Raw genomic sequence first — 24,383 nt, 5'->3', positions numbered from 1 at the left:
TTTCACTATTATAAAGGATGTGAATTCTTTTGTTTCGTTAAAAAATCAGCGAACTCTATTAGCTAAAGTTTTATGTCTGATCTATATGTTTATTTGTAATTCTTGATATTATTATTAATGAATTATATTTAAAAAAGGTTATTTTTGTCTTTTGTTAAAACTTGCGTACACCCCCCGTATATGGATCACCAAACCAATCATAACAGAGAAAAAACTACCTTTGAATATTTTTTAATGGCAAACAACTATTACTTGGTATATATAAATATTTTCCTATTATATAACGTTCGTGACAGGTCAAACGTATTGGATACTTCTATAAACAGCATCAAATATGATAGGAAGAAATTAATAATTTTCGATGCATTAACTCGCAGAAAAAAGAAGGAAAAATAAAAGGGATTTCATTGTTTCTACAATGGGACCAACGCCTGAAACCTAGATTTTTTTTTTTTTTTTTTTTTAAATACAGAGAGAAATTGCAAGTTTATTGTTATTAAGAAGTATGATCATTTGTGTTTCAAGTTGGGTATTTGTTTGTTTCTTCATATTTGTTTTGATCAAGTTCCTTTATGAAGTATGGTGGATTCCAATTCGCATACAAGCTGCACTAAGGTCACAAGGAATAAAAGGTCCTTCTTATAGTTTTCTATATGGAAATGTAAAAGATACTATCAGAATGAGAGATGAATCCATCAATAGTTCCATGGAATTATCACACCAAATGTTCTCCAGAATTCAGCCTCACTATTATCTATGGAGAAAGCTACATGGTATCTTGCGATCCTTTGACTAAAATTCTCAAATATTAAAATATTTCCAACTAAATATTCTTGATCTTCAATTTGGTTGCAGGGAAGAACTATATCAGTTGGCTTGGTCCTCGGCCTCGATTGGTAGTCACTGAACCTCAGCTGGTTAAAGAGATACTGAACAATAAAGATGAAATGTATCCAAAACCGGAGTTCGAATCGTATATGATAAAACTATTTGGGGATGGACTTGTAACTACTAAAGGTGAAAAATGGATTAAGCAACGAAGACTAGCCAATCATACATTTCATGGAGAGAAGTTAAAAGTAATTTCTTCTTCTAGTTTTGTTATTATTGCCGGATAAATACCCAGAATGTGTCTTGTATTTTAACAATTTAAATTACAGAATATGATTCCAGTGATGATCACACGCGTAGAGATGATGCTTGGAAGGTGGAGACAATATGAAAACAAGGAGATTGATGTATGGAAAGAATTCAAACAATTAACATCTGATGTAATTTCCAGGACATCATTTGGAAGCAGCTATTCGGAAGCACAGGATATTTTTGACATGATAATGGAGCTTCTTATTCTTGCTTCCCAGAATAGTTTTGAAGTCAGAATTCCTTTGATAAAGTAAGATTCTTTTTCTTCTCCTTTCGATAATTATTTTATATGCAGAAATGTTTGAGTTAAAGATGTCTGCTTCCACTATTGCAGGAAATTTATAAAAACAAAGGATGATATCGAATCAGATAAACTTGAACAAAGGTTACGAGAATCCATCTTAAAGATGATAAGGAAGAGGGAGGAGGAAGCAAAGATGGCTGAACCCGATAGCCATGGAAGTGATTTTCTTGGAGTGCTCCTTAAGGCAAACCAGGATCCAAATAAGAGCAATAAAATATCCATAAACGACATAGTTGATGAGTACAAAACATTTTATATTGCTGGACAAGAAACAACTAGTGCTGCACTTAATTGGACTATTTTTCTTTTAGCGATTCACATAGATTGGCAAGAAAAAGTAAGAAAGGAAGTTCTTGAATTATTTGGCCGAAGAAATCCAACATTAAATGAAATCAACAAATTGAAGATTGTAAGCTCAATATATCCATCTAATTCATTGGTAAAATATATACTTATTTCATTCCAATTTAATTCTCATTATCGTTTATTATTTTTCTATCTTTTCTTTCAGATGAATATGGTTGTTAATGAAACTCTAAGGTTATATGCTCCTGTTACTAATCTCTTAAGAGAAGTCCCAAAGGGAAGCAAATTAGGAAAGCTACTTGCTCCAGCAAGGATGGACATTCTGATTCCACCACTAGCAGTGCACCATGATCCTGATATATGGGGAGAAGATGTTCATCTCTTCAAACCAGAAAGATTTGCAGAAGGTGTGGCTAAAGCCACAAAGGGTAACATAGGTGCATTTGTTCCATTTAGTTTGGGACCAAGAAATTGTGTGGGCATGAACTTTGCCATGACAGAAACAAAAATTGCACTCTCAATGATCCTTCAGCGTTATAGCTTTACTTTGTCACCTAATTATGTTCATTCTCCTGTAGTTCTTATTGGAGTGATCCCAAAAAAGGGACTTCAAATTACTCTTCAGGCATTGGAAGACCAGAGTAGCTGATGCTTTCCTCGAAATTGGAAGATGGAAGCTTTGATTTGGCATGGAATAATTCATTTAAAACTCTTAAACATGTTCATCAATTATTGTTTGGAGGAGAGCTATTGTTATGATATTATTGTTTCTCGTAGCTATATAATAGTATTGTTATGGTGGCTTGGGTTAGACGACAAGCTAACTTGCCTAGTCATTCTTTTGTTAGAGAGGCTGTTTCTTCAGCTCATTTTGAGATTTGGAATGTAATTCCTCATTGAATTCAAACTAGTTTGGTTTCTAATTTAATTTAATAAAGCTTCTCCTCTGAAAAAAATAGTACTGTTATGGTAAATTACATTCTCATCCCTAAATTGCTCATAATTGCAAACAATACTATAATCCAATCTTATATTTTATTTATTTGGAGTTGAATTTTGTAAGGAAAAGTTACGTTCATCCTTTCTTTTTTTGAAATATATTATTTTATCCTTAATATTTGGTTTCGTCCAACCAGTAGGTCTTTCTCTTCATTTTATATACTTTTTCAGTTGAATTTCTTATGAAAAGACAAAAATGCCCTATTACCTCTTCCTTCCCTCTCTACTAACTCTCTCTTTCTCTCACTCCAATTACTAATTAAAATGCTAACCTTATTCTCAATATATATATATATATATATATATATATATATATATAGCAAAAGATATTTTTATTTTATTTATATCTCAAATATTTAGTCCCTATAGCCTCCAATAATACAATTCCTTTAATTAAATAAGATAAAAAATTAAAAGAGATAAAAGAAAAAGAAGTATGATGAAGTCTACGATGAGTGACATGGATCATTCGGAACTACAAAAGAAAAGCAAGCAACTGGTACCACCGAAGCAGCCACCAACTTTAAATTAACAAGTTAGACACTAATGTGAAAACTAAACGTGAAAATCTGAAAATTCAAATAGAAATCTAGAACTTAAATATGACAATCCAGAAATTAAAATTTGAAAATTATATATGGAAATTAAATCATAAAATCTTAAAAATAAGTATGAAAATCTAGAAATTCACCTTCTAAAATTTGAAAATTATGAGCTGAACATTAAGGAAAGAATAAAAAAATTGCTAAAGTTAAAATTATCATCATCATTGACATGATACGAAAATTTGCTATTAGAGAAGGTAAAAAAAAAAAAAAAAAATCGACAGAGAGATCTTCTACGGAACAACATTTTTATTTGAATTAAAGCAAAAAAAATCTTCACCCAATCAAGTTAAACTTTTCTGATAGGTTTTTATTAACCCGTTATGATATTATCCAAGTCGAACAACTCGACTCAATTTTAATTCAATCTTACGGGTTTAAAAATATAATAAATTATAAAAATTATGTTTATAATTATCTGGTCGGATTGAATCGATGTACCCCAAATAATAATAAATATGTATAATATTTATATAATCAATTATATGTGTAATTATAAATTGATTTAGCTCAATTTATAATTTGGGTGTTGCTTAATATTTATATGCTTAATTGACCTTCCCATCATTTATCATCTGTGGACTCTTATTTAGCAAAATCGACAAAAACCAACAGATAAAATAATAAGAATGGATACAAAAAGCACAGTATTTAAATCATTTTTTTCTAACAATAAAAACTCACTATTGATTTCTAGTCTTTTACTCTACTGTTCATGACGAGGAAGAAGAGAACAAAACTGAAATGTTGTTAATCTTTATATTCTTGGTTTTATTATATTATTTGTCTATATTATAATTCCGAAACACGTTCTTTTTTCTTTTGCTAGAGACATCTATTATAGCACTAGCAAATTTAATGAAATTGTTTTGTTACAAATTTCCTTATTGGTTTCCTTATTTGTATATTGTGATTGGAATATATTATAGTTTGTGAAACTTATCGTATAATTAATATACTATGTATATGTAATTTTATTAGTTACTTTTATTAAATAGTTGTATTTTATTTCCTTTCAAAAAGTTGTATTTTATTTAAAATTGTTTGTATTAGTTATAGTTTTATAATTTGGGGTTTTATGACCTTATGACAACACTATTAAGAGAAAGGTAAATCAAATTTAAATACGATAACAGTTTTCATTTTTATCATAAGAAGTTTATAAAAGGTAATAGACTGTGTTCGGCAACAGTTTTTTAATTAGTTTTTAGTCTTTTAATTTGATAATATATCATTTGAACTAGTTATAGTTAATTTTGCCAAACAAACTTATAAAATGGATGTATCTACTTATAACTTCTTTTTTCCTTAACAGTCCATATATATACATGAATATGAATACGGTGGGTTGAGAGATTGCTGCACATTGCATGGATATTGAGTTGCTATATGCTTATGGAGGTCATAAGCCACAGTCTCCTTGTTTGCTAAATGAATTCAATAAAATTTTGTGAAATTTGAAATTTTATGTTTTCAGGTTTGGCAGGAGTGGAGATGTTTATTTCATTCCTGAGAATTGAATTTTATGATATTTTCAATATAATTAAACTAAATTCTATCGTTTATAATTGGATTTTATATGTCAAATTCATTTATACAAACAAAAGCAAAAGTCAATTTGGATTACTTCTATGTATAATAGTTATTGTAGCAATCAGTGAATAAAGAATGTAGGAAAATCTGTTTCAGCTTCGACAATGAAGGAAATTATGTCTGCTAATGAGGCAAATAACGTCATACAGTAAAACCTATTATATATCATTTGTGAGCAGCATTGAATTTTTTAGGAAGAAATTGTCAATTTCTGATGAAATAATTAAAAAAATAAAAAGAAAAAGGATGTCGTTGTGTCTACGATGGGACCAATGCCTGAAACCTAGTTCTTGTCTTCAACTACAACCCAAAAATTCTGTGATCACTTATAATACAGAGAGAAATTACTTGCTTTTCGGTTGTGGGTCTTATGGTTGTAATAAAACACTGTTCTATTAACATTTGGAAGTATGATAATTTTTGTTTCAGGTTGTGTGTTTGTTTGCTTCGTCACAATAGCTCTGATCAAGTTCTTTTATGAAGTATGGTGGAATCCAACTCGCATACAGTCTGCAGTAAGGTCACAAGGAATAAAAGGTCCTTCTTACAGATTTCTATATGGAAATGCAAAAGATATCATCAGAATGAGAGATGAATCCTTCAACAGTTCCATGGAATTATCGCATCAAGTGTTCCCTAGACTTCAGCCTCACTATTATCTATGGAGCAAGCTACATGGTAATATTGATCCTTTAATTAGAATTCTAAAATATTGAAATATTTCAAACTAAAACTGCTTCAATTTGGTTGCAGGGAAGAATTTTATCAATTGGCTTGGTCCTCGGCCTCAATTGATAGTCACCGAACCTCAGCTGGTTAAAGAGATACTGAACAATAAAGACGAATTGTATCCAAAACCGGAGTTCTTCACGTATATGACAAAACTGTTTGGGGATGGACTTGTAACTACAAAAGGTGAAAAATGGGTTAGGCAGCGAAAACTAGCCAATCATGCATTTCATGGAGAGAAGTTGAAAGTAATTTCTTGTTAATATTATTATTGTTGTTATTGTTGCCGGATAAGTATCCAGAATACATATATATATATATATGTCTGTATTTTAACAATTTAAAGTATAGGATATGATTCCAGCGATGATCACAAGTGTAGAGATGATGCTTAGAAGATGGAGACAGAATGAACACAAGGAGATTGATGTTTGGAAAGAATTCAAGCTATTAACATCTGAAGTAATTTCCAGGACAGCCTTTGGAAGCAGCTATTTGGAAGGGCAGCATATTTTTGATATGCTGATGGAGCTGGTTCTGCTTCTTTCTAAAAATGGCTATGAAGTCAGAATTCCCATAATAAAGTAAGTCTCTTTTGTTCTTCTCCACAGATTATTTTGGTTATATGCACAAATGATTGAGTGAAAAGTAACTGATTGCAGAAAATTTATAAAAACAAAGGATGATATCAAATCAGAAAAACTTGAACAAGGGGTCAGAGACTCCATTTTAAAGATGATAAAGAAGAGGGAGGAGGAAGCAAGTGAAATGGACAGCTATGGAAGTGATTATCTTGGAGTACTCATTAAGGCAAACCAGGATCCAGATAAGACCAAGAAAATATCCATAGATGACTTGGTTGATGAGTGCAAAACATTTTATATTGCTGGGCAAGAAACAACTCTTTCTTTGCTTACATGGACTATTTTTCTTCTAGCAATTCACACAGATTGGCAAGAAAAAGCAAGGAAGGAAGTTCTTGAATTATTTGGCCCAAGAAGTCCAACATCAGATGAAATCAACAAATTGAAGATTGTAAGCACACTATATCATCTAATTTCTAATGAACTGCTTATAACTATGCATCATTTCATTTCGATATATATCTTTTGTCAGATGAATATGATTCTCAATGAAACTCTAAGGTTATATAGTCCTATTACTACCCTCATAAGGGAAGTCCAGAAGGGAAGCAAATTAGGGAAGCTACTTGCTCCAGCAAGAATGGATCTCCTGATTCCAACACTAGGGGTACACCATGACCCTGATATATGGGGAGAGGATGTTCATCTCTTCAAACCAGAAAGATTTGCAGAAGGGGTGGCTAAAGCTACAAAGAATAACATTGCTGCATTTGTTCCATTTGGTTTGGGACCAAGAAGTTGTGTGGGCATGAACTTTGCCATGGCAGAAACAAAAATTGCACTCTCAATGATCCTTCGGCGTTACAGGTTTACCTTGTCACCTACGTATATTCACTCACCTATTGTTGTTATTGGAGTGAGCCCAAAAAAGGGGCTTCAAATCATTCTTCAAGCATTGGAAGATCAGAATTGCTGATTGCCTTGGAGTTGGAGGATGGGTGCTTTGATTTGGTGTGCAATAATTATGATATAAAGCTGTAAAACATGTTGATCAATTAATGTAGTGACATTAGTGTTATTTGCAACTAAATAATAATGTTGTTCTAAATTACATTCTCATCCTCATTTGCAAGTAATATTACAATCCCATCTTAAATTTTAATTTATTTCCATTTGAATTTTGTAAATCCCTAATTTACCCTTATAATAAACCATGTGAAGCACTATTATTTGCTTCAGAAGCTCAAAAGGTATAAAAATAAAAATATGTAAAATTCATACGTCAAAGAATATTAAATTATTGCACAAAATGTGTCATATATTTTATTTTTCTCACAATACGTGCGTATCTTATTAATAACTAGGTAAATACCTGCGCAATATTTTGATGCACATTGTGTTTTGTTTCGAAAAATTTTTAATTTGAAAATTTATGCTAAATAAATAATAAAAGTAATTAGAAATTTTTTTAGATAAGATAAATTTAAGCTATGACAGTATAAATTTTTAAGTCTTCAAGTTTACCTTACACTTACATATTAAAAATATCCTATCATGTTCCAGGATCATGTAAGATAAACTTAAAGACGATATTTTTCAAGTACACTTACATATCAAATATACTAAAATTTCAAAATGAGATGTGATTAAATTTTAATAATTACAAGCAAACATACTCGCGCTTCACAGGGTGACCTTTTATTGCTATTTTTTTTACATATCAATAAGTTTCATACAAAGCATATATAACTACATAGAAATTACATACACAATTACATACATGCAAACATATATTTAAAGAAAATCATATATTTTTTAAACTCAGCATATGTTGATGATTTAAGATTTAACTCTTTTCTAGAACAGGCCAAAGATTAATGCTTGAAAAATTTTTAAAGAACACTTTTTAAAAAAAATAAACTTTTATTAAAACTACTGCCTACCATCCGAACCCAATACAAACTTCAAGTCTCTCATCTACCTCTCCCTCATTATCATTTGTTTTCAAGAGCACTGGTCTTGCTGCATCATTGTAATCTTGCATTACCAACCAGCTTGATGACCTACCTGAAGATTACAAAAAGTGCAATTGCAATGAAGATTACTGATCAAAATTCCAACAGCAAGCATTATCCTGTAGCTCGCATGAAATTAAAGATTCTAAAATGAATCCTTCAAAACAAAATGGAAAGCAATTATTGAGAAGCAATTCATGTTGGATTTTTGGGGAAGGGAAAAATGGAAATGCACGAGATGATTAACAATGTTTAGCACGTCATTGAATTAATAAAATATATGCCTATTTACAGGCTTACAAGTGAATCAAATAAGACCTAAAAATACTCCTAAAAATCATTAATCCTAATAACAAAAACATCAAATTCTATGCAGAAATCTGGTCTAACTAACATTGAAATCTCAAAATATTTTTAATAATATTATTTTGAATTAATCCTAACAATTCATAAAGTCTAAAATCAATTCACCTGAAAAGCAATAAACAACTGTCTTAAAAGTAAAATCAAAAAGTAAAATATATCTCCTAGATCAGGCATTAGACATTATTCTCAATTCAATCACTAACCATGGTCGTAAGAGTACCCTTGAGAAAAAAACTCAATCAAAGTTTAATAATAACCAATTAAAATCAATGCTTATGAAGAATCTCAAAATCAATGCTTATGAAGAATCTCAAAATAAGTAATCAAAGATTCTATTTAATTCGAATCATAACTCAGAATCAATGAATATGCACCTTCTCAAGGACATGAAGCAAAGAAAAATTAAATATAACCAATTAAAAAAAAAAAAAAAACAAAACATGCACTCATAGTTTAAATTCTCATGATATGAAGTTATTGGGCAAAACACTACAAAAAAAAAAACGCTAATTTGCGACCGACAAATATCAGTCGCAAGTTTGCGACAAATTTACTACAGAAGAACAAACAGTCGCAAATTTTAGCAGGTACTCCTCCTGGTGATCCGACATCGGGAGATCCGACATCGGTTCCTGCAGATGAGCAGCAGCATAGATTTGATTTTGGACCTTTTTAGTTTTTCATTTGTATTTTGATATTTTAATTTGTTCAGTACAATAAAAATTACATTTTTACATTGTTCTTGAATTGCGTGTGTGATATATATGTATATGTGACAATTTTCACAGGTGTGGAAAAATTTTGGTTTCATAATAATATTTAATTTTTTTATTTTTTTTCAATTTTGCGACCGATTTGATACCGAAAATTACAATTTTAAATTAACATTTTGCGACCGATTAAAAAAAATTGCGACCGTTTTTTCTGCGACCAAATTTGCAACTGAATTTCCAATTAAACCATAACCAGAAATTGCGACCGCTTATTCAAATTTGCAACCAATTTTATCGGTCGCTAATTTGCGACCGATGGAATAATCGGTCGCAAATGTTTTTTGCAACCAGGTCTTTTGCAACCGATACATGTCGGTCGCAGATCAGTCGCTAAGTAAAATTTGCGACCGATATGAGCCATTTTGCGACCGATTAGTCGGTCGCAAAATAGCGTTTTTTTTGTAGTGAAATAATTTTTTGCCTTTTATGGGCTGCTGCTTCGTGGAGATTTAAAAGGAAGTTTCTTCAGCTGATATTCAACATAAATATATATACATCAGTCTTTCTAGTTTTCAAAGAAGAGGACATCTTATGTTCCAATTTGTATTTTCTTCTTTCTTTAGCGACAAAATCTTTTTTTGCTTTCTTCAAATGACAATGTATTTAAAGCAAAGACCATCAACTGATTAATAAATAAAGAAATTTGTAAAAAAAGAAAAATACAAAAGCTGAAAGAAGGGAGCACCAACTCAATTTTTAAAAATATTTTTTGCTTCAACATTATATAGTTATATAGATATAGAAAATAAAGAGAGCATTTCAGTTCAGATTGATGCAAATGCCCTTTAAAAATGGACAAATTACAATGAAACAATTTACAGGAGGATTTATGGTTAATGAAAATGACTTACTCTTTGAGTTGAGATATAACACTTTTCCTTTGCACCCGTAAATCCAAAAGATCATAGCTCTATAAATACATTCGTAATAATTTGTTTACTCAATTTTAAAAGCAATAAAGAAAATTATCTATTTTTAATATCTCAAGCTGCATATATGAAAATACTAATACTGTACAAATAAAATTTCTAATTAAAATATCGTTAAAAGGTTTCAGATTATAATCACCTTTTTTGTCTTTTAGTAGGCAACACTTTTAATTAATAATTTTTTAGAAAACTTCTTTGAAGACAATATTTTTTTAATTTTTCATTAGGTTGATCTTCTTCTTCCACTGACAAAATCTTAATGTCCTGTCTTAAAGTTACTCTTGATAGAGCAACATATAATTGTCCATGTGAAAAGGCATGTTGTTTCATGTATAGCCCAACTGTTTTGAGTAACTGGCCTTGACTCTTGTTAATTGTCATTGTGAAGCTCACTGCAATTGGTAATTGCCTCCTCTTAAGTATGAATGGCCACTTCATATCTGCATTTGAATTATGGTTTTAGGTATCACAACATTGTCTCCAATATTTGATCCGGTAATAATCTTTGCTTGTATGCACCATTTTCCAAGTTGAATAACAATTAGTCTCGTGCCATTGCAAAGACCATCAGATTGATTTAAATTGCGCCGCAACAATTAATCTCATCCACATATAGATATAGATGAGATTAAATCACACTGGAAAAAAGAGAACATTAATCTAAAAAGACTTTTTTTTTTATCAACCGTAAAGTTTAAAAAATATGTATAAGAAATTAATGAGAAAAAAAAGTTAGCAATCATATCCAATTAATATCGTTAAACAAAAATCATACAGAATCACAATTTGACACTTTGACCAGTGAAGCGGATGGTTCTAATTAAAGAAGCTTTTATGTCCACCTTCTTGTTAAAAGAAAGTTTCTTCATCTTTGATTTTACTTTTCTTTTCATTTGTAGTTTTAGTCCTCTCTTATTTATAATAGCAATTATAAGATTATATTAATTTTAATTCATATAATTAGACAAAACTATATGGTTTTTAATTTCCCAAAAAAAAAAAAAAGAAAAATTCATGTGAAGCAGTTCCTGCTTTTTAATTTATTTGTGAAACCAAAGAGGAAAATAATTAATAAGCAATATTATGAGAATCCGCATAAATATCTAGTACAGTAGCTGCAGGCTTCGAAGTTGTATCAAAATTTCCTGTCAGGAATGACGACTGAGACAACGATGATACTGTAATAAGACTCCTCATGAAAAGGAAAGCTAGAACCGGTTAATCACTAAATCATGAAACCATTGTCCATGTCAATATGTTATTAACAATGACGACAAACAGACACTTGTCATAAACTTTTAATGAGACATACATGCACAAACACACAACTCAACAATTAATTAACGTTAATGCACTTTTAAATGGGTCCTAGAAAATTTTAAGCTTCTATACATCTGTATATATTCTAGCTTTCATCTTATACAGTTGAGTGCGGTCAGATAAAGCCAAGGCATGGATATTAGTTTCCATCGTCGATTACTACCTCAATATTCCCAAGTTATTCACAGTCATTTTATATATAGTGGGTGTTTTTGCAGTTGATAATTCATATATGGTTTCTGGAATTATGGGAACTATGCAGGTAATTTTTTATCTGTTAAGCTGTACTGTGTGTTTGATCTTTCTGTCGTTTATGATAAAGTTCTTTAACAAGCTATGGTGGACACCAATTCGCATACAATCCATGATGAGGTCTCAAGGAATACAAGGCCCTTCTTATCAATTCTTCCATGGAAACTCCAAAGAGGTCTTTAATATGACAAAAAATTCCTCAATTAATCCTCTGGAATTATCAGATTCACAGGATTTGCTCTATACTGTCTTGCCACACCTTTATTCATGGATGAAGCTTTATGGTAATTATTTGAAGTTTCCTTTCTCCTTCACATTGAATCCAAACCACCATTCTCTTTATGCATTCTTTTGTATAAACCGCCTTGCTCTGTACTGTCTTGTTTGTAAATGAGTTCTGTAATTTACATTCATCTGTAACAAACAAGGGTAAATCTAACTTCTGCAAATGAATGTAGGGACGAATTTTTTGTATTGGCAAGGTCCTCGAGCTCACTTGGTGATTACAGAGCCTGAAATGATTAAAGAGATATTAAATAATAGAGATGGAGCATTCCCCAAAATAGAACCTGACGATTATGTAAAGAAACTACTCGGGGATGGAACTGTTACAGCCAGAACACCGGAAAAGTGGTTTAGGCTTCGTAAACTCTCCAATCATGCTTTCCATGCAGAGTGCTTGAAAGTATATATATTTATTTTATTTAATTTAAATTTTCTTTTCTTTTCGTTTCTTTTCTCTTGTCCGACAAGAACCGATCTTATTTATATTTTGTTGTGAAGGGAATGATTCCAGCAATGATTGCAAGTGTGGAAATGATGCTTCAAAGATGGAAAATTTGTGGCTGTATGGAGATTGATGCATTCCAAGAATTTAAGGTTTTAACATCAGAAATAATTTCCAGGACGGCTTTTGGAAGCAGCTACTTGGAAGGGCAGAACATTTTTGATAAGCTAATGCGGTTAGGTGTCATCATTAGCAGAAACAAATACAAAGTTAAAGTTCCTGGAATTAGGTACACCGTCTGTCTGGTTTTTGGTTCAGTGTTACATATAGTTACTGAATTTAATTGGGTCGATTTTTCCATTTTCTGTTGTTGCAGCAATCTTGTTAAAACAGAAGATGATATTGAATCAGAGAAGCTAGAACAAGGGATACAAAATTCAATCATAAGTATGATAAAGAAAAGAGAGCAAGCAACAATTACAGAGAAATCAGATAGTTTTGGAAATGATTTTCTTGGATTACTCTTGAAGGCACATCATGATGATAGAGATGCTCATAAGACAAAAAGATTATCAGTTCAAGACATCATTGATGAATGCAAAACCTTTTATGTTGCTGGACATGAAACAACTACAAGCTCTCTCTCCTGGATTGTTTTTCTTCTAGCTGTGCACACAGATTGGCAAGATAAAGCCAGGAATGAGATCCTTCAATTATTTGACCTCCAAAATCCAAGCCCAGATGGCCTCTCCAGAATGAAGATTGTAAGTTTACAGATATTAAATTAAACATTATATCAGAAATTTTGGTACAAGGAACTTATATTGCTTGCATGCATAAGAAATAGTTTTTAATTTCTTCTTTTATCACTATAGGTGAGCATGATTATCAATGAAGCTCTCCGGCTATATCCCCCAGTTGCTGCATTTCCCAGGGAGGTCCAAAGGCAAGTAAGATTAGGGAAGTTAAATCTTCCTGCAAATATAGAAGTTGAAATCCCAATTATTGCAATCCACCACAATCCTCAAATTTGGGGAGAAGATGTTCATCTTTTCAAGCCGGAGAGATTTGCAGAAGGGTTGGCCAAAGCTACAAACAACAATGTCAATGCCTATCTTCCATTTGCTTTGGGACCAAGAAGTTGTGTAGGATCGAACTTTTCAATTATGGAGACTAAGATTGCACTCTCCATGATTTTGCAACGTTACCATTTTACCTTATCACCAACTTATGCCCATTCACCAGTTAACCTTCTCACTGTGTGTCCAAAATATGGATTGCAAATCTTGCTTTCATCCACTGTAATTGGTGGGATGAACATTTAATTTTCATGTATGTAACTAAAGAAATCCTTGAAGCCTTGTATGGCAGAAGATTTGTTGTGTCTAGTGAAAATTATTCTATATGAATTTTGAATAAGGTCTGATGATATTTTTATATGTTCTCATTTTTGGAAAAGTGTAACCAAATTGTCAATGCTAGTGCTTAATAAAGACATTCAAGCAGTGGTTGGACGACGGAGCGTTCAGCGTGAAAAAGACCTGACAGCTAATAAAACGACATCGTTTCTTTAGAATGACTCGTAGTTTGGCTGTCCATCTTCCGTCAGAAACGAAAAGTCTCTGGTTTGACTGGGAAGACATTCCTCTGTCGTTTCGGCATAAGGTTGAACTTGGCGAAGCCTGAGCATTGCGCGCCTGTTACTTTATTATATGTATCAAAATAAATGTTTATAAAAAAATAAAGTTAATTAATAAAAATATATAAATATAAAATTAAATACTTTTATATATATATATATATATATATATATATATATATATAAAAAAATAATCCTGAAGCAAAAAAAATCTGACATGTCACTCTCCTGTCTCAGTATTCCTTTTTTTCTTTTTTTATAAATTTTCTTAGTTTTAATACTTTTTATCATTTATTTTTTCCTTTTTCCACAAATTTGTAAATTTTTATCATCATGGCAATTAAGATAATTATTAGAGATAATTATTATTTTAAAAAATAATTTTCAATCCTAATTGATCGGTAGTCTAACGTCCTTTATAAAATTTAAAATTCTAAAATTTATCTCTTCTCCTTTCTCTTTCTCTATTTATTCTCTCCTTCCTAAACGAAGAATTAAGTTTCAACATTCTATTTCTCAAGCGGAATCTCCAACAGGAATCATGAACTAAGGTATTTTTTTTTCTACCATATTTTTGTGATTGTTTGATGTTTTAACGGTTAACTAATAATTGAACACAATGATTTTCTTTATAGTTTTTTCTTTTATTTTGATATATATATATGATATGATTCATTTCTTTTTAACAAAAAATTAATCTATCATTCTATTTTCTCATCTACAGCTCTAAAGCTGCACAAGCTAGCGTCCACTGTCGATATTGAAAATCTTGCAAATCAAGAAATGATCAATCTAATTTTCAAGAATGATCACTAATTGTTAGCTGCAAGCCTACAATCTCTACCTTAGTTTATTCTCTTAATGCAGTAATGGAGTTAGGAAATGTATATATTTGCGAATAAAAATTTTATGAATAAAAAAATTTTCTATTCATTGTTATATTTTTTTACATTTTAATTCATGTAGTTTTTTTCAGTTTTTATATTTTAATTCATGTAGTTATCATCATAGTAATATTAATGTATATTTTTTTTTTTGGAGCTTTTATTATGAATTTCTTTGTTTATAATTGCTTTCTTTCTCTTCTTCTTTTCTTTTTCCCATTTCAGAGATCTATGCTTTGGATGCCTTGATGATGCACAAAAGAAGGTATATAGAATCTGTATTTTTCTTCAAACCCAGTTAATTAAGTAGTCATATTTCTTCTATTTTCTTTTTCTTTTTCTGTTCCTATTTCTTTTTATTCTCAAATATATCATTATATTGTTGTTTTCTTGAACTATTTGGATTGTTAATGGTAAAAGAAAAAATGTTTTTTAGGCTTAATGCTTTTTGTTTTTATCATTCTTCATTATTTTTAATAGGGACCCAAAAAACCTAAAGATGGTTATTAACTTAGCAAGAAGTTTCAATTCCCTTTTGATTGGTGGAAAATCATTAATTTTTCTTTTATTTTCTTTTCCTTTTTCTATTTCTTTTTCTTTTTATTGCTCAATATATCATTTTATGTATTTGAAGCATTAATTTTTGAACTTTTAACATTCGAATAGGTAATAATTCTTTATATATTCTTTTTTTATTCTTTGTTGCATTCATAGAAAAATATTCTTTTCTTTCTAATGTACAAGAAAGGCGCTTTATGATCTTTGTTGCATTGCTTGCGTTCTACATAAGTTTGATGTCTGTTTTATGTTTCTAGGTATATTATGCTTGGCTTTGCTGGTTTTGTCCCCTGCTATCATCTGGTTTATGAAGTATAAAGGCATAAATTGAGTTTCTTTATAATGTCCAGATGGATGATGAGATTCGTGTGCTGGCTCCGAAGTGAAAGATGCATCTAAGGAGGAACCTGCAGATCGTAATCATACAAAATCAATGTTTTCTGGTTTTGCTAAGAGAGATCAATCTCCTTCCAAGCCAGCAAATGGGGAAAAAAAATCTAACAGTGTGCCTCAAAAAGAAGGTCAAGGTAGAAATTACATGTCATTGCTCTTGAAAAACCTGTAATTGTCAAAGGAGTGTCCATCAATTACTAGATGTTGTGCTAGAGCCTTTGCCCGTGGTCAGATGGAGCAACCTAACTAATTCCTTTTTCAAAGTGCAAAGTGCAACAAAGGCAAATTTGCGTTTGTTGTAATTCAAACGCTACCAATTCTTCAATTTGAACTTTCTTATTTGTAGCATAATTGTTCTATATTATAGTTTCTTTCCTTTATTTTTCTATATTTTGTGGAATTAATATTTATTAATAATAATTAAATTATAATTATCTTATGATAAGATACAATGTTAAATTATTTGAATTATTAACTTGAAATAAAACTTAGACAGGATTAATGAATACTATAACACTATAATTTAATAATATATTAAATACAATTCATAACATACATTTTTTATATGTACTTACAAATTATAAACTATTAAAATAAATTACTAAATCAATCTGTGCAAGTGCCTACCTTTACTTAGAAAAAGCACCAAATATTTTTAAATTCTAATTAAAAGCTTAGTTTGATAAAGTAGAATTTCAAATTCGGATACACTATTGTCTCTTCTTTTTCTTCTCGAGCTAACATTAGCTCTTTTATATTTTTTTTCTTTTTATTTTTTATATTTTTATGCTTGATCAATTTTTCTTCTTCTTTTTGCAAATTTCATTTACTACATGTTTGGATTTCATATTTCGGTAATTTTGTAGGTCTTTATTCTTTAGCTACTACGTAACAACTATTATGGTAGGACTAAATTCTTGATTTCAATAATTTTTGTTTGTTTATGAATTAGATATTAAATTATATTTTTATTTGTATTTACCTTTCATGCTATGATTTTCATTTTTCTCTCATCTCCTAATAAATTTATTTGTGGGCTTTAAAAAAAGGATATTAAAAAAGATAATATATGTACACTAATTATAATTTATATATTATAAGGTACAAACTACAAAATATAATCTATAGTAACTATAAATGGTCTAATATAAAACTAAAAAAATTTAAAAAGTTAAATATAAATATGGACAATTAGTCTAAATATTTAATACTACTAAAGAATACCCAACATCATATGTACAAAAATCAAAAATAAAAAAAATCTAATTAAGTTATCAAATAATGAGATTTAATTAATATGAGAACAAAAGATTGACAAAAGAAAAAACAATGTAATGGAGGAAAAAAATAAGAATATATATTTTAAACAAATACTGGGTAAAAATAAAATTGTATATTATAGAAAATAATCATACAATAAAAATAATTTTTCAATAATTCAATAAATATGAAAATTAATTTAATCGGGACTCGCCAATTTCTTTCAGGCTGGTGCTACAGCAAGGTTAAAGCGACATCGTTTCAGGGGCCAAAACGTCCAAAACCTTTGCTTCAAAACGGAGAAACCCCCGTCAGCTCCATAGTAGCAGTGAGGGAAAGAGCGCGACAATGTCAGGCTTCTCTTTCGCATCGTCATCCTCTCAATCCTCCTCCTCCTCCTCCTCCTCACCCTTCTCATTTGGATCCTCCGCTCCCTCATTCGGACCCACAACCAGTGCTTCCTTATTCTCTTTCGGGTCCTCCTCTTTTGCTGCCGCTAACCCTAGCTCCGCATCCTCTTCTTCCTCCCCATTATCATTTTCCTTTAACACTTCGTCAAACTCTAACCCTAGCTCAGCTCCTACCGCCTCTTCATTTGGTTTTGGATTCTCCTCCTCCTCCTCCTCCTCTTCTTCTTCTTCCGGCCCTGCCTTATCCTTGTCTTTTGGTTCAGCTCCTGCTGCTACTACTACCACTCCGTCCCTCTTTGGTTCTGTGCCTATTTCCACCTCATCACCGTTTGGGCAAGCTGCTTCACCTGCAGGTTCTGGTTCAAACCTGTTTGGGGCAGTTTCAGCCGCGGCTAGTTCTGCTTCTTCCTTGTTTGGGACTGTTTCTTCTGCGGCAAGTTCTGGTTCACCTCTGCTTGGCACAGCGTCTGCCAGCACCGGCACGTCTGTATTTGGCGGGAGTACGTCATCATCATTGTTTGGAACAAGCATTTCACCACAATTCGGAACAACCTCATCAGCAGCCAGTTCTGTTTCGACCCAGTTTGGCACAACTTTGTCTATAACAAGTTCTCCTTCGCCCCCTTTTGGCACAACTTCTTCATCAGCGGCGAGTTCTGCCCCGTCATTGTTTGGAGCAACTTCGCCTGCAGTCAGTTCTGGGCCATCTCCATTTGGTATATCCTCATCCACTGCAAGTTCAGGTTCATTCTTGTTTGGGACGTCTTCATCCGGAACAGGAACAAGTTCTGGACCGTCCCTTTTTGGCTCATCTGGCGCTTCAAATACCACTGGTACATCTAACTTGTTTGCCTCTTCCGCAAATGCTTTATCATCTTCTTCAGCTTCAACAACTTCATTCTCATCTAATTTGTTCTCTGCAACTCCTTCAAATTCAAGCCCCGGTTTGTCTTTCTCCAGCACTCCACCAGGATTTTCCTTTCCAAAAAGCACTCCAAGTGTAACATCAACTACCACTGTGTCTTCATCAGCCGCTCCTTCTCTGACGCAATCTTCAGCAGCTAGCGTTTCAAGCTTCTCTTTTGGGACACCATCTTCTGCATCTTCGGCGAGTGCTTCTGGCTTCTCGTTTTTGACACCGTCTTCTGCATCGTCCCAATCTTCCTTCAGCTTTAGCAATGCAGCGTATTCATCTGCTCCAGCAACTTCCACCACTGTTGCTGCAAAACCAACATCTCCTTCGCCATTGTTTTCTACAGTCACAACCACAAATTCTTTGACTCCAGCTGCTGGTAGTACAGTGGCTTCTTCTTCTGCTACCACTTCAACGCTTTCTTTGCCTGCATTTACTGCATTTAGTGTGAGTTCGTCTTCTTCTGCAACTACAGCTAGCACAGCTGCTTCTTCTGGAACTACTAATTCCTTCACGGGTATTGGAACAGCCAATACAACTGCCTCATCAGCGAATGCTGCTTTTACTGGATTTCCCTTGTCAAACAAAACATCAGTGCCTGCCTCAACGTCACAAGCTCAATCGACTGCTGCTGCACCCTTATTCAGTGAGTATCTTAATCTTTGTCCTGCTTGAGATCTTCTATTTTTGTTCCATGAGCATTGTATTTTATATGCCTGTGAGTGCCTTTTTTTCCGTTATTTTTTTCCTTATGCATTCCTGTTAGATTAACTATTTCTACTAAACTACTAGAAGAAGCATATGTGGTCCAGTCAATTTTGGACATAAAATGCTTGATTTCTGTGACTTTGAAAGCTATTATAGACTTAATTATTTTTATTTTGTTTGGAACAACTACTGGGTAGAGGTGAAGGAAAATCCCTGTTCAATTTGCTAGTTGGATTGAGATGAAGTTTCCTCTTATTTGATGCATTTTAAGATGCCCTCTTTCCTCAGCTGAAGGATGTGTGGGTTATTCTGCTATCCTAGTAGTGGGTCTTAGGCATTGGTGAGGATGGGGAGGAAAATGACAGTGGGCCGGCAGAAGATGATATAGCAAAGAAGTCAATATTCCTAGGTGTTGTGCATGGGGATAGGGAGGTGAGAGATCAAGATGATGGGAGTGAGGGTAAGGAGATTAAAGTGACTTGTTTGCAGGAAAATGGAGCATCTATAGAATTGTTTTTATATGTTCTGTTCCTATGAACGAGGTGCCTGTTCCAGAAATAGTCTATTCTGCTGCTTTTTTGCCAATTGCATCACTATGTTTATGACCAGTATAGACATTGCTAGTGTGGATAGTGTTGGGGAAATAATACTCCAAAAGGAGGTTGAAGATGTTAGCTTTATTTTGGATGGCACTTGCCTATGAAATAAGGAGTTGTTAGTGATGTTGGGACTCAGATTTATCTTCTGTTCATGAATATGTGGATAAATATGTTAATTCTCCTCAGAAGCACACAATATAACCTTTATAATGATAAAGTATGGTACGATTACTAGTGGAAGCATTTTGACAACTGTGGTTGGTAAGCTGGCAATCCTAGAATTAGTAGCTGATGTTGTGAATCGAATCTGCAGAAATATCATGGAGACACATTAGTCACATGAATTACATCTAATAGAGGCACAAACAGCAGATGCTATTGCTGTTGGTTTAATGTGGAATGGTTGTAGTGAAGAGTTGATGAAATTGCAGCAGCTTCCTATTATGATGCCCTTAATGGTTCGATCAAATGAGACAACAAGTAGATCCTTTAAAGAAACATCTGATGGAGATGGAGCAGAAACATGTGGCTTTATCAAGTGAAATTGATATAACGAGAGGTAGCATGGAAGGAAAGGGTATTGGTTGCTCTTGTCTAGGCGAAGGTCTATTTTGTTGAGATGGATGAGCATTATATATTTCTCCAGTTTCATCATTGTCTTCTTCCCCTCTGCTTTTTCTCTCATTTCACATGAGCTAATTGGTAGCACCTCCATTGCATCTTTTCTAAGTTAAACAATTCATGGTATCAGCTTTTGAGTTATTCTTTTTGTGGCCGTCATATTTTCATCTTTATCTGTCTTCTCAAAGTGTGTCTAAATATTTGAGTTTTATGTATTTTTTTTTTTTTTTTCATTGCTTCTGTCTGGATCTCAAGGATTCTTAGATAAGTTCAGGATTTAAGTTCTCACACGAGCCATTCTGCAGGTATTCCTACTTCTACTTCTGCAGCAGCAACAGCAACTAGTTCAAGTACTACAACAGCTCAGACGACACTGTCTCTTGCTGTGGCTTCCAGTAGTGGGTCTGTATTTCCTTTCCTGATAGCCTAATTTTTTGCCAGTGTCTAACCATCCTTTGTTATTATTAAAAATTGAAACTTTGCCACTTTTGCCTGTGAGATCTTCTGTAGATGCATGCTTTTTATATCAGATCTTGTTACAATTTTGCATCTGTTTCCAGTATATCTTGCATTTAGGCCCATTATGCGTTTTTGCTTAGTCGAAATATTACTAGTGGCATTAAATTGACATGAAGTTTTTATGGCGGTGGATAATATTTTGGCATTTACGCTCATGTGCTGGTTCTCTAATAGGACAAGTTCAAGTGTTAGTGCTGCTGTATCTGCTACACCGAAGTTACCATCTGAGATTACAGGGAAGACTGTTGAGGAGGTATTTCATAGATACATAATTTCTCTTTTGACCCCTCACTCATTATTTTTGTGTTATCTTACTTTTTAATCATACTACAATCTTTATTTACCGTATATCGAACTAACCATAGTCATGCAGATGATTGTTATCCCTCATAGAAGATACAACTGTATGTATGTAAATCTATGTGCGTGTTTATGGGAAAGAGAGTTGCAAAATAATCAATTCAATTGATTACAGGATCATTGACTTGTCCGCTAAAACTGTGTGGCAGTCGCCAGCCAGTTTGCTAAATGTCCGCTATTGTTTAATCATCACCTTATCTTATTTATGTGATTTGGCCTATACATTTTCTGCCTTTTGATTTCTGTCCCTCTATTCATTCTTTTTGAATATATATGTATTTCTTCTGTTTGAAGATAATCAAAGACTGGAATGCTGAGCTACAAGAGCGTACTGGGAAATTTCGGAAACAAGCTGCTGCAATAGCTGAATGGGATAAGAGGATCTTGCAAAATCGTGATGTTCTTCTTAGGCTTGAGGTAGTTATATTTCTTATTGTTTAGCAGAAGATATCATATTATGAATGAGATGACATAGTTTTCGTTGCATCATTTGTCTTGTAGATATATTATTGATATAATTGCTGTGTAATGACATGGCTTGTATATATTAAGGCATCAATTCTTTATGCTCTGTTGTTGTGAGAAGAAAATGACTACTACCATCATGAATGTGTTGAACTAATTTTTCCATTTTTTCCATTTCATCACTTTGAATATGATAATCAAATTTTTTGCTTTGCCTGTGACAGCATTTTAGTTTACAGGTTATGGTCTAAAATTATGTTATTGCATTTTGTAGTTATCTTTTTGTTTTATTACCTAATACATAAATTATTCTTTTAGATTGAAGTGGCAAAAGTGGTTGAGACACAAGCTAGTTTGGAACGACAGTTGGAATTAATTGAGACCCATCAACAGGAGGTACTTCTGCGAGTTCTTTAGCATACATGTTTTCATTCATAAAGTTCTCTTGATTTTATGATTGGTTGTTTTTGAAGAGAAAAAAACCTTAATTATTGGTTAGTTGGCCAATAGCTCAACAGGTAATTGTGCTATTATCCTGAAAAAGTCTTGCTCTCGTGTCCATGAATGAGATGGGCAGAATGTGCGCAAGATGCTAATGCATTGGTTTCCCTACAGCCATCCTCTGAATGGTATCCTTTTGCATGGTCAATGCTAAATGTAAATATCCAGTTCTTGACCATCATTTTAGATTATTGGCATGAGAAGGGGCAGTGCTAAGACATAAATCTGTCCCTCCTGTCATGATGACATTTAATTCCTTTCCTTGAAGTAAACCTTTTAGAAGAGATCCAGAATTGAGCTTTAAGTACCTCAAAAGACGAGGCAAAAATTAACACTTGTAACTGCGAAATAAAAGCTGAATATTTCTTCTGTATGGACATCAAGTTTTATTATAATATTATCCTTGTCTTTGATCCTTATGTGATTCCCACATTTTCAATTATTTAACCTCCTCAAAAATGCATCTGAATAAAGCATGCCAATCATTCATGATCTTTGTGAAGGATATGTTTAATTAATTTTGTTAATGTTGCTAGGTTGATAAGGCATTGCAGAGCATGGAAGAAGAAGCTGAGCGCATTTATAAGGACGAGCGTGGGTTACTTCTTGATGATGAAGCTGCATCAACACGAGATGCAATGTAAGAACTTGGTCTTTCTTATTTCTGTTGGCCCCCAACTTGCTACAAAGGTGAAAGTTGCAGCTGCAGTCTTAATCGTCTGCTCTGGTGCTTGATTTAATCTGGGTCCAAGTAGTATTGATTAAATTAGTTGAAAAGAGACTGTCATAAGAAATTTTGGTTGTCTGGGAAACTGAACTTTCTGAATTCTGATTTTTCTGACAGAATTTTTTTTTTCTTTTTTTGGAAAGTTACTTAACAGGCATGTTGTGAGAAGTAGGGCTTGCATAACAAGTTTTTCCTTGTTCCTTGCCCTTTCTATTTTTGAACTCCTTTTTGTTTCCCCCTTTTACCTTTTCTTCATTTCAGGTACGAACAGGCTGAGCTTATAGAGAGGGATTTAGAGCATATGACGGAGCAGGTCAAATCTGTTATTGACACCCTGAATTCCAGCCAGGTTAACCTCTAGTTCCTTGATTTTACTCCCCAGATAGGTTTTACAATAAATTATGATAGATATTGCTTACAATGTCTTTTCTTTTCTTTCTTTTTTTTTTTAAAAAAATTTATTTAGGGTGGTGAACTAGATACGATTGATAGGATGACTCCATTGGATGTGGTTGTCCGAATACTAAACAATCAGCTAAGTTCTTTGATGTGGATTGATGAGAAGGTCAGTGAATTTTTTTTCCATCATTTGATTTTACTTTTGTGATATTTTGGTGACTATTTATTTTTGGGTAGGTTTGTGTTATATGTATATGTATATTTATACTTTACTTATTAATGCAAGATCACTGACCTCTTAATAGGCTGAAGAATTCTCTTCGCGTATCCAGAAGCTTGCTACCCAAGGTTCTGCAGCAGAGGATCTGTTGGGTCCAAAATTTTGGATGTGATCCTCCATAAGTTTGCTTTTTTCTTCATATTTCTTTTTGTTCTCTTTAATCATGTACAATGAGAATGCCCATTTTGACATTTTCGGCGTCAATTGTGATGCTCATTTATAGATTTTCTTTACTTTCATGTTCAGATATTTTCAAACAAAGTAAAATTATATTATTTTTATTTCCTCATTTTTATTTTCCTTCCATCTAAACACAAGTGGAAAAATAACAACGGAAAAATAATAAGCTCTTGCATTAATTGAAAGAAAATGGTAAGAGAGAATCTCATGAAAAATAGAGAGAAATATATATAAATTGAGATTTTAATATATATAATTTGTTAATTAGATTATGAAAATATTATATGATTAAAATTTGAAACTCTTAATTATTATCATCATC

At 32.5% G+C, this 24,383-nt stretch overlaps 4 protein-coding genes and 1 long non-coding RNA gene across 6 annotated transcripts; all 5 read left to right on the top strand.

Annotated features, from left to right (window-relative positions):
* Nucleotides 1-462: 462 nt before the first annotated feature.
* LOC105630577 (cytochrome P450 CYP749A22-like) lies at nucleotides 463-2,661 on the top strand. The gene is made up of 5 exons (XM_089721928.1): nucleotides 463-773; nucleotides 856-1,079; nucleotides 1,161-1,393; nucleotides 1,478-1,856; nucleotides 1,959-2,661. Exons 1-5 carry the CDS (start codon nucleotides 506-508, stop codon nucleotides 2,400-2,402), a joined length of 1,548 nt encoding a protein of 515 aa, XP_089578054.1. The 5' UTR covers nucleotides 463-505; the 3' UTR covers nucleotides 2,403-2,661.
* Nucleotides 2,662-5,351: 2,690 nt separating this feature from the next.
* LOC105630966 (cytochrome P450 CYP749A22) lies at nucleotides 5,352-7,341 on the top strand. Its single transcript, XM_012212965.4, has 5 exons — nucleotides 5,352-5,628; nucleotides 5,704-5,927; nucleotides 6,031-6,263; nucleotides 6,342-6,714; nucleotides 6,796-7,341. The coding sequence occupies exons 1-5, from the start codon at nucleotides 5,361-5,363 to the stop codon at nucleotides 7,237-7,239; spliced, it is 1,542 nt and encodes a 513-aa protein (XP_012068355.1). The 5' UTR covers nucleotides 5,352-5,360; the 3' UTR covers nucleotides 7,240-7,341.
* A 4,445-nt stretch (nucleotides 7,342-11,786) lies between these two features.
* On the top strand, nucleotides 11,787-14,143 carry LOC105630967 (cytochrome P450 CYP749A22). The gene is made up of 5 exons (XM_020678011.3): nucleotides 11,787-12,202; nucleotides 12,377-12,603; nucleotides 12,702-12,934; nucleotides 13,022-13,409; nucleotides 13,521-14,143. The coding sequence occupies exons 1-5, from the start codon at nucleotides 11,899-11,901 to the stop codon at nucleotides 13,968-13,970; spliced, it is 1,602 nt and encodes a 533-aa protein (XP_020533670.1). The 5' UTR covers nucleotides 11,787-11,898; the 3' UTR covers nucleotides 13,971-14,143.
* A 588-nt stretch (nucleotides 14,144-14,731) lies between these two features.
* On the top strand, nucleotides 14,732-16,507 carry LOC110009158 (uncharacterized). 2 transcript variants are annotated; one of them, XR_005178218.1, is made up of 4 exons: nucleotides 14,745-14,835; nucleotides 15,009-15,168; nucleotides 15,394-15,433; nucleotides 16,077-16,507. It is a non-coding gene; the product is annotated as an uncharacterized LOC110009158 (long non-coding RNA). The 2 variants fall into 2 exon arrangements; XR_002284015.2 differs by lacking the exon at nucleotides 15,009-15,168 and having other exon boundaries at nucleotides 14,732-14,835.
* Nucleotides 16,508-17,680: 1,173 nt separating this feature from the next.
* On the top strand, nucleotides 17,681-24,170 carry EMB2766 (structural constituent of nuclear pore). The gene is made up of 9 exons (XM_012212433.4): nucleotides 17,681-19,348; nucleotides 20,936-21,032; nucleotides 21,324-21,402; nucleotides 21,804-21,926; nucleotides 22,293-22,370; nucleotides 23,012-23,115; nucleotides 23,464-23,551; nucleotides 23,669-23,767; nucleotides 23,907-24,170. Exons 1-9 carry the CDS (start codon nucleotides 17,728-17,730, stop codon nucleotides 23,991-23,993), a joined length of 2,376 nt encoding a protein of 791 aa, XP_012067823.1. The 5' UTR covers nucleotides 17,681-17,727; the 3' UTR covers nucleotides 23,994-24,170.
* Nucleotides 24,171-24,383: the final 213 nt, after the last annotated feature.

The sequence above is a fragment of the Jatropha curcas genome, chromosome 5 (assembly GCF_041381405.1).
Source record: "Jatropha curcas cultivar XTBG-Jc1 chromosome 5, XTBG_Jcur_1.0, whole genome shotgun sequence".
Lineage (NCBI taxonomy): Eukaryota > Viridiplantae > Streptophyta > Magnoliopsida > Malpighiales > Euphorbiaceae > Jatropha > Jatropha curcas.
The sequence above is the reverse complement of the archived record's forward strand: the minus strand, read 5'-3'. Positions and strand labels throughout refer to the sequence as shown.

Excerpts from the sequence above, each read along its gene's own strand:
- LOC105630577 (XM_089721928.1), top strand. The coding sequence starts at position 506 with ATGATCATTTGTGTTTCAAGTTGGGTATTTGTTTGTTTCTTCATATTT. Across the intron at positions 1,394-1,477 it reads GTCAGAATTCCTTTGATAAA|GAAATTTATAAAAACAAAGG; the intron begins GTAAGATTCTTT and ends CCACTATTGCAG. Across the intron at positions 1,857-1,958 it reads AAATCAACAAATTGAAGATT|ATGAATATGGTTGTTAATGA; the intron begins GTAAGCTCAATA and ends CTTTTCTTTCAG.
- LOC105630966 (XM_012212965.4), top strand. The coding sequence starts at position 5,361 with ATGATAATTTTTGTTTCAGGTTGTGTGTTTGTTTGCTTCGTCACAATA. Across the intron at positions 5,629-5,703 it reads TCTATGGAGCAAGCTACATG|GGAAGAATTTTATCAATTGG; the intron begins GTAATATTGATC and ends ATTTGGTTGCAG. Across the intron at positions 5,928-6,030 it reads TTCATGGAGAGAAGTTGAAA|GATATGATTCCAGCGATGAT; the intron begins GTAATTTCTTGT and ends TTTAAAGTATAG.
- LOC105630967 (XM_020678011.3), top strand. The coding sequence starts at position 11,899 with ATGGTTTCTGGAATTATGGGAACTATGCAGGTAATTTTTTATCTGTTA. Across the intron at positions 12,935-13,021 it reads GTTAAAGTTCCTGGAATTAG|CAATCTTGTTAAAACAGAAG; the intron begins GTACACCGTCTG and ends CTGTTGTTGCAG. Across the intron at positions 13,410-13,520 it reads GCCTCTCCAGAATGAAGATT|GTGAGCATGATTATCAATGA; the intron begins GTAAGTTTACAG and ends TTATCACTATAG.
- EMB2766 (XM_012212433.4), top strand. The coding sequence starts at position 17,728 with ATGTCAGGCTTCTCTTTCGCATCGTCATCCTCTCAATCCTCCTCCTCC. Across the intron at positions 23,116-23,463 it reads GCATCAACACGAGATGCAAT|GTACGAACAGGCTGAGCTTA; the intron begins GTAAGAACTTGG and ends TCTTCATTTCAG. Across the intron at positions 23,552-23,668 it reads ACACCCTGAATTCCAGCCAG|GGTGGTGAACTAGATACGAT; the intron begins GTTAACCTCTAG and ends AAATTTATTTAG.